This window comes from Oncorhynchus nerka, linkage group LG24, assembly GCF_034236695.1.
Source record: "Oncorhynchus nerka isolate Pitt River linkage group LG24, Oner_Uvic_2.0, whole genome shotgun sequence".
Classification (NCBI taxonomy): domain Eukaryota; kingdom Metazoa; phylum Chordata; class Actinopteri; order Salmoniformes; family Salmonidae; genus Oncorhynchus; species Oncorhynchus nerka.
In genome coordinates this window covers 17,614,049-17,622,259 of record NC_088419.1, presented here as the reverse complement: position 1 = coordinate 17,622,259, position 8,211 = coordinate 17,614,049, and the positions used below count along the sequence as shown (strand labels likewise).

At 43.7% G+C, this 8,211-nt stretch overlaps 1 protein-coding gene across 1 annotated transcript; it reads left to right on the top strand.

Annotated features, from left to right (window-relative positions):
• Positions 1–1,664: 1,664 nt before the first annotated feature.
• Positions 1,665–8,211, top strand: LOC115107603 (heat shock protein HSP 90-beta-like). Its single transcript, XM_029631042.2, has 12 exons — positions 1,665–1,773; positions 3,319–3,462; positions 3,574–3,780; positions 3,873–4,032; positions 4,211–4,344; positions 4,491–4,805; positions 4,992–5,157; positions 5,541–5,731; positions 6,176–6,323; positions 6,430–6,698; positions 7,241–7,574; positions 7,684–8,211. The coding sequence occupies exons 2-12, from the start codon at positions 3,319–3,321 to the stop codon at positions 7,794–7,796; spliced, it is 2,181 nt and encodes a 726-aa protein (XP_029486902.1). The 5' UTR covers positions 1,665–1,773; the 3' UTR covers positions 7,797–8,211.

Genomic DNA, 8,211 nt, shown 5'->3' with positions numbered 1-8,211 from the left:
GTTTATTTGTATTTATTGCACAGGGCGCATCGAGTTTAGAGATTCAGAAGGGGCGTGGCATCAGAGGTATCTGGTGTTATTGCGCCATACATTTCTGCTATTAGTGCATACAAACATTGTGCTTATTTTTTGACATATAGTACACACTTAATGAGAGACTGGGTTGCAACCCACCTATAAGTGTGATCGGGGATTTATATTGAAGAAGCAGTTTCTGTCTGTCTTTGACTGTAATGCATCATTGACACGGCATATACCTCCGCTACACTACTTTGATACGCATCCGTGGATTAAAAAGTGAGTATAAACAATGCCCACTGAAAAAAAGTGGGTACAGTATACGGCATATACTATACCTGTGTATAGCCTTCACCACACCACTGCTTCCTTTACATTCTTTGTCTGTCACCTTCAGCAATGAGTTGTCTTTTAATTATAGAAAAGGCATAGCTCCCTGTATTCATGTATGTTAGAATTTGGTTACCATAGTATTTGTCTGTGTTTGAACAGTTTGTGGCTCATTTGTGGTAATCCGAGTAGCCTGCTCTACGGCGCGACCAATGGGCGCGACATCTGTGCGGTGAGGACTGCGTTTGACACGCACGTGACGTCACTTTGTAGGCGGGTTTTTCATGGAAAGTGCTGGAAAAAACGAAGTACACCCAAAAGAGCTGACTGATATTCTTCCGTGAGAGTAAAAAGACCCATCATTTCTACATTTGTATACATTTTAATTTGCGGCAATTTCTTACTACACTGTCCGATTGATACAAAATGTGACATTATGGTTTCAAATCATATATGTTTCCCCATTCACAGTGTCCACAACTAAATGTTAAATATTTGCTTTGAATAAAGCTGTAGTCTGTCATCGTGCCATGTAATCAAAACTCAAAACCGGCAGTTCAAACAACTATATATCTATTCCCTATCACGTCAATAGCCTTTCCCAAAGATATTTCAGATCATTTACAAAATATTCCACACGCTTGAGAATGCAGAGGCAATTCAAGTCTCAAGTTTTAATGTCACATGCACAAGTACAGTTAAATGCCTTTCTTGCAAACTCAAAACCCAACAATGCAATAATCAATAACAATGTAATACTAGAGAGAAAAACACGAGACATAACAAATTTGAAGAACACAAAAGGTACGTGTACTATAGACAGGGTAAATTCCAATACCATATGTACAATGTGCAGGGATACTGGAGTGATAGAGGTAGATATGTATAGGGGTAAAGTGACTAGGAATCAGGATTTAAGATAAACATAGCAGCAGCTTGTATGTAAGTGGGTGTGCATGGAGTCCGTCTAAATGTATGTGAGTGAGCAGATGGAGTGAGTGTGCAGGGCCCTGTGAGTGCATAAAGACACAAATATAAATAAAAATGTCAGTGAGGATACAAGGTTAACTCACAGTCTATGTAGCTATTTCATGATGGAAATGGATGAAGATCATTATGAAAGAAAAGGAAAAAATAAATATCACTTCAATTAAGTAATTCATATTTATTTTAACGTGACAAGCATTTACATGCAATTTAACTTAAGTGTTTGGTTCCTTCATAATTGTTGGAGATGCTGCACCCAAAGATGCCGCAACAACACAGCTGCGGATGGATACGTCCGCACAATCAAACACACAAGAGGGTATAAAGATATCGGTCTTTTAAAAGGAAATCCCTTTCTATTTTCCTGCGTCAGAGAGCAGAGGGGACTTGAGATATTGGCAGCATTTTATTCAAGAGAAGTCAACGGAACAAATAAAGGTATATATTAACGTCTTAACTCTTAAACGCAGCCATGTACTCATAGTTTGAATTATCAAATCACTGCTCAACTGAAGTATTATTTTTGTCTATCGTAACGCGTTAGCATCTCTGGCTTGGTCCGGCATCCATCAGTCGAGAATGTTCGATTCAGTAACTGACGTTACTGTAGCTAGTTTACATTAGTCTGCTACATTTTGCGTAGTTATATGATTAAATTCGTATTACTTACTTGTATACTAAATTATCTAACCGATATCCACATTTTGCGGCAATTTTGAGTCCCCACTCATTCGTCTCACCACACCTGGTTCTGTCTCATTCGTCCTCGGTGTGTACTAACGGAAGTTAGCTAGATTGGATAACTTTTGGAGAAGCACATTTCGAGGCTAACGTTACATTTTTAACAATTATAATCTTAACTTGGTAACGTTAAATCGGCGTAGAACTTGTCGATAACAGGATTGGCTATCGAACTAACTACTGTCAACGTTTCGCTCAGCAGCCATTTGCTAGCTTTCGTTTTCCGTCTGGCCAATGCAGCTAAGGTTAGCTGGCACTGGGTAACGTTAGCTAGCTACACCTGCATGGTTTCTGATACTTTACAAATTGTTGCAGTCAGTTTAGTGGCCATTTGACCTGCCCTGAAGTTGGTATTGGTTGTGCCATGCACCTTCTGAATATAGTTAAACATTGTGTGCGATGGTTGACCTTGTCCTTTATGACTCCAGTAACGTGAATTGTCCATTGCGGACACAGGCAGCATGACTTCGCGAGACCGTACGCTAGCTAACATGAGCTACTTCCTCGTGCATTTCTAGCACTGCGGAATCGTCGTCACCTTTGATATTGTGGAGTCGATATCCACGTGCGGACTAATTCAATTTCGGTCAACGTTCTGGAAGTCAATTTGGAGTAGAATTCTTTATGCATTTCCTGAAATCCTTCCACCGAATTTGTGAAACACGTGCTGGCAACGTCTATTGTCTCCTGTATGTCGCCATGTTGGCTGCTAGTTCCTCAACCTCCAGTAGTTGGTTAATCACGATGAATTTAAATGTTAAAAATATAACTTTTTTCAGCTAGGCAAGTCAGTTAAGAGCAAGTTCCTTGTCACAATGACCACCTACGCCAGATTTGGACGAGGCTAAGCCAAATGTGCACCGCCTTATGGGACTCCCAATTACGGCTTGTGATGCAACCTGTATTCGAACCAGGTTGTCTGTCGTGACGCCTCAAGCGCTGAAGAGCGGTGCCTTTCTGAGAGCTCCATGAAATGGGACTAGTTGTAGAGAACACTTGTTAATTCCCAAATTGGCATTTCTTGTATTGAGGCATTTAAGTCAATAATGCAGTCAGATTGGCATGGCCATTAACCCCGTTAGATTTGAGGACTACTATGGAGGTGTTAAATGACTAATTTGCACTGAAGGCAATGAACTCCCCTTGTTACTAATGGCACTAGAATATGCATTTAATTTAAATCTGTACTTCCTATATTTGTGCATTTTCCAGATTTCATAACATTGCTGCTTTTGCCCCCAGATGCCTGAAGAAATGCGCCAAGAGGAGGAGGCTGAGACCTTTGCCTTCCAGGCAGAGATCGCTCAGCTCATGTCCCTGATCATCAACACCTTTTATTCCAACAAGGAAATCTTCCTCAGGGAGTTGATTTCCAATGCATCTGATGTAAGTGAGAAGGTTGGCGTTTGGCCCCATGTTGAATGTGTTATGAAACACCCCTCTTTGGACTTAGTGATATTTTTGATGCTGACATTTACTTCGTTCAATGTCTTTCAGGCTTTGGACAAAATCCGATACGAAAGTCTGACGGACCCCACCAAGCTGGACAACGGCAAGGAACTGAAGATTGACGTAATCCCCAACGTGGAGGAGCGCACCCTGACCCTTATTGACACTGGAATTGGCATGACCAAAGCTGACCTCATCAACAACCTGGGAACCATTGCGAAGTCTGGCACCAAGGCCTTCATGGAGGCCCTGCAGGTATGTCAATTGGATTACAGAAATATTTGTATATGCATTCAAATACTACAGGGAGAGAACATGTTGTGATTAATTATTTCCCTCTTTGCTAGGCTGGAGCTGACATCTCCATGATTGGGCAGTTTGGCGTGGGTTTCTACTCTGCCTACCTAGTGGCCGAGAGGGTGACTGTCATCACTAAGCACAACGATGATGAGCAGTACATCTGGGAGTCCTCAGCCGGAGGCTCCTTCACAGTCAAGGTCGACACTGGTATGTGTCCCATTCAATGAAAGCTGGGTTCGGGGGCGTTGCGCACAACAGAAAAATGAGAAAAAACAAAGTACATTTGTGTTTTTAGACCGTGTAGTGGATTAAAAGTGTTCTTACACTACGTGTATTGTAGTGACAAAATTGATAAATGGATTGGTATGGTGTAATTAATTTCCAGGGGAGCCCATGTTGCGTGGAACTAAGGTGATTCTGCACATGAAGGAGGACCAGACGGAGTATGTTGAGGAGAAGAGGGTCAAGGAGGTGGTCAAGAAGCACTCTCAGTTCATTGGATATCCCATCACCCTCTTCGTAAGTATATGTATGGAAGTATTTGACAAGTGTAATTAGTGACTACTTTCTGTGGGTGTGGCTGAGGATACAGTAGTAAGGGAAAGTGTATTTTATATATTTTATTGAATGATTCAAACTAAATTGCTCCCTTTGTTTTTGTGCAGGTTGAGAAGGAGCGTGAAAAGGAGATCAGTGACGATGAGGCTGAGGAGGAGGAGAAGGCAGAGAAGGAGGAGAAAGAGGAGAAGGAGGCAGAGGACAAGCCCAAGATTGAGGATGTGGGCTCTGATGATGAGGAGGACTCCAAAGACAAGGACAAGAAAAAGACTAAGAAGATCAAGGAGAAGTACATTGACCAGGAGGAGCTGAACAAGACCAAGCCCATTTGGACCAGAAACCCTGACGACATCACCATGGAGGAGTACGGAGAGTTCTACAAGAGCCTGACCAACGACTGGGAGGAGCACCTGGCTGTCAAGGTACGAACATTGAAATTTAGAAATTGCAACTATCAAAATGGTTTCCTGTGGTTGCCCAGGTGGCCTGGTCCCAGATCTGTTTGTGTAGCCAACTCCTGTGGTCTGTGGGAATAACTATAAGCACACAGATCTGAGAACGGGGTAAGGTGATGTGAGTATTTAACTCCTGCGTCTTCCCATCTGCAGCACTTTTCAGTGGAGGGCCAGCTGGAGTTCCGTGCTCTCCTCTTTATCCCCCGCCGCGCACCCTTCGACCTCTTTGAGAACAAGAAGAAGAAGAACAACATCAAGCTGTATGTCAGGAGGGTCTTCATCATGGACAGCTGTGAGGAGCTCATCCCGGAGTACCTGAGTAAGTAACCCAGTCTTCATGTCTTTTTCAGCCTTGGAGATCCAAAATGGCTGCCATTTTGTCCCCTGGGACATGTTTGGTTTGAAAAGTTCTTAAATGGTCAGTGGTTTCTGTAATGCAAATACCTCTGGCCACAGGCTATTGCAGGGCCACTGAATGTAAAGGCAGCACTGTCTCATTAATGTTTTTTTCACATATAGGCTAATGGCAAGGGCTGACAATGCTACTCTGAAATAGTTGTCTACTAGTCTGTTCTCTTTAGCTGTCTAATGATGTATATTAGTGTGGTTATTGTTAACTGAGGTTAATAACTGAGGTTATTTCTATATTGAAGTGCTATAAAAGGGAAAATCATGTGTCTGTGTCCCCCCCCCCCCCTGCAGATTTTGTGCGTGGTGTGGTAGACTCTGAGGATCTCCCCTTGAACATCTCCCGAGAGATGCTGCAGCAGAGCAAGATCCTCAAGGTGATCCGCAAGAACATCGTCAAGAAGTGTATGGAGCTGTTCGGCGAGCTGGCAGAGGACAGGGAGAACTACAACAAGTTCTATGATGGCTTCTCCAAGAACCTCAAGGTATGTCAGGATATGGGTATGGACTTGAGAACCATTCTGATTGTCTTTTGAACTGATTGTTTTGCTACTAATAACTCAACTTGTCCTCTCCTGCAATTGCTGTCATTTGGTGTTCTTCAGTGAATCAGGTGTACCACACTGGGTATTAAACAAAAGCTTACCAAGAGTAGATTCCTTTCTAGCAATGTAGTTAATGTCTTGTCCTGTTCTTAATGGCAATAGTGTGATCTTGCTACCCATACCCTGTAGGGCTAGTTGCTGTACTGCATTCCAAACAGGAGCCAGCCTAGTGTTTTTAGAACCATTGATAATATTTAGACTGGCTTCAGGACCCACAAAGTTCCATAAGCTAAATGAGTGCACAACTTCCCCGGGCAGTAGTTTAATGTCTAATGGCCTCATATTGACTACCAGATTATACTAATGGTCATTGTTTCTCTACAGCTGGGCATCCACGAGGACTCCCAGAACCGCAAGAAGCTGTCGGAGCTGCTGCGCTACCACAGCTCTCAGTCGGGAGACGAGCTGACCTCCCTCACGGAGTACCTCACCCGCATGAAGGACAACCAGAAATCCATCTATTACATCACTGGTGGGTCTAGTTAGCCATTTATCCCCAATATAGTAGAGCCCCATACCCAGGGGCAGACAGTGAATTGTTGAAGTTGACTGACACTTTTTTTGTTTTGTTTTTTAAGGTGAGAGCAAGGACCAGGTGGCCAACTCTGCTTTTGTGGAGCGTGTGCGCAAGCGAGGATTCGAGGTCCTGTACATGACTGAGCCCATTGACGAGTACTGTGTCCAGCAGCTGAAGGAGTTTGACGGAAAGACCCTGGTCTCCGTGACCAAGGAGGGCCTGGAGCTGCCAGAGGACGAGGAGGAGAAGAAGAAGATGGATGAGGACAAGACAAAGTTTGAGAACCTCTGCAAGCTCATGAAGGAGATCCTGGACAAGAAAGTAGAGAAGGTAGGTGACTGGACCAACCTATGATTTTGGAAATTATTTAATGAATTTCTGGTATTTGCTCTATTTTAGAATGCTACAGTTGATGATTTACCTTGTATTTCTGGTTGTGAACAGGTGCCCTAGTTCATCATTAGTTAATATTGAGCCCGGTGAGTCCATGTAGTCTGAGGTGGTCCTGTTGGGCTCCCGTGGTGTGTTGTGACGCTGATCACTTTGGCATTGACTTGAGTGGGAATGCTGTAGTTTTTGTCCCTAGGTGTTCGTGTGGCATTACCCAGAGACTCTAGAATACATTGTGAATTTGAAGCAGTGATTGCGTGTGGCGATAACATTCTAACACTATCATTCAGACTTGAGAATTTGCCCATTTCTGACTACATTTTGATGTGCCATTTGGGTGCTATCTAACCAGACTGCATGATATTTAACTGGATTTTGTCCATTTTAAAACATCTTGACTAAGTTAGGCTACACTGGTTCTTGCCAAACTAATCTCCCATGCTGTTACCACGTGAACTAACGCTGCTTGGTGTTCCCCCCAGGTGACCGTGTCAAACAGGCTGGTGTCGTCGCCCTGCTGCATTGTGACCAGCACGTATGGCTGGACGGCCAACATGGAGAGGATCATGAAGGCGCAGGCCCTGAGGGACAACTCCACCATGGGCTACATGATGGCCAAGAAACACCTGGAGATCAACCCAGACCACCCCATCGTGGAGACCCTGAGGCAGAAGGCTGACCTGGACAAGAACGACAAGGCGGTGAAGGACCTGGTAATCCTGCTTTTCGAGACCGCTCTCCTCTCCTCTGGCTTCAGCCTGGATGACCCTCAAACTCACTCCAACCGTATCTACAGGATGATCAAGCTGGGCCTGGGTGAGGATGCACTCAACTGGGGGAGGGGGCAAATGAAGGTCATTAATAAAGGTCATATTAGTTGATTATAATGGAAATGTATGCTGATCTAATGTCCCTTCCCCTCCAGGAATCGATGATGACGAAGTGATCCCTGAGGAGCCCACCTCCGCACCTGCCCCAGATGAGATCCCACCTCTAGAGGGAGACGATGATGCATCACGCATGGAGGAAGTGGATTAAATGCCACTTAAAATCTACTCCTTATATAGCCTCACGTTTTCCAATCGAACATGTTTATTTGCCCTTTTTTAAATGGGTAACCTGGTCAGTGTCCTTTATGGTATAAAAAGTCATAATTCTAGAAATGCGGTTCATTTGTTGTACAAGCTGTATGTAATAGTTAATGGTGGGCAACGCATCTGGAAAAAACAGTACCCTGTTGCACTGAGTTTTAAATATTGGACTGGTAGATGTGTGTGAACAATGGGAAATGAAACATTCCATTACTGACACGGTGTTGGGTTGGTTCTCATGTGCAACATAACATGCACGCTGCATGGAGAGTTGACTGCAAGGTTCCTTTGCCTGAGTCCAGACCTGTCTGTATTCAGTCTTTGTTTTGCAGAAATTAAAAGATGTAATACCTTAAACGTTC

What these genes read in the sequence shown, in the direction of transcription:
- LOC115107603 (XM_029631042.2), top strand. Translation starts at nt 3,319, where the DNA reads ATGCCTGAAGAAATGCGCCAAGAGGAGGAGGCTGAGACCTTTGCCTTC. An exon ending in TGATTTCCAATGCATCTGAT is followed by an intron (nt 3,463 to 3,573) that starts GTAAGTGAGAAG and finishes AATGTCTTTCAG; the next exon opens with GCTTTGGACAAAATCCGATA. An exon ending in GATATCCCATCACCCTCTTC is followed by an intron (nt 4,345 to 4,490) that starts GTAAGTATATGT and finishes GTTTTTGTGCAG; the next exon opens with GTTGAGAAGGAGCGTGAAAA.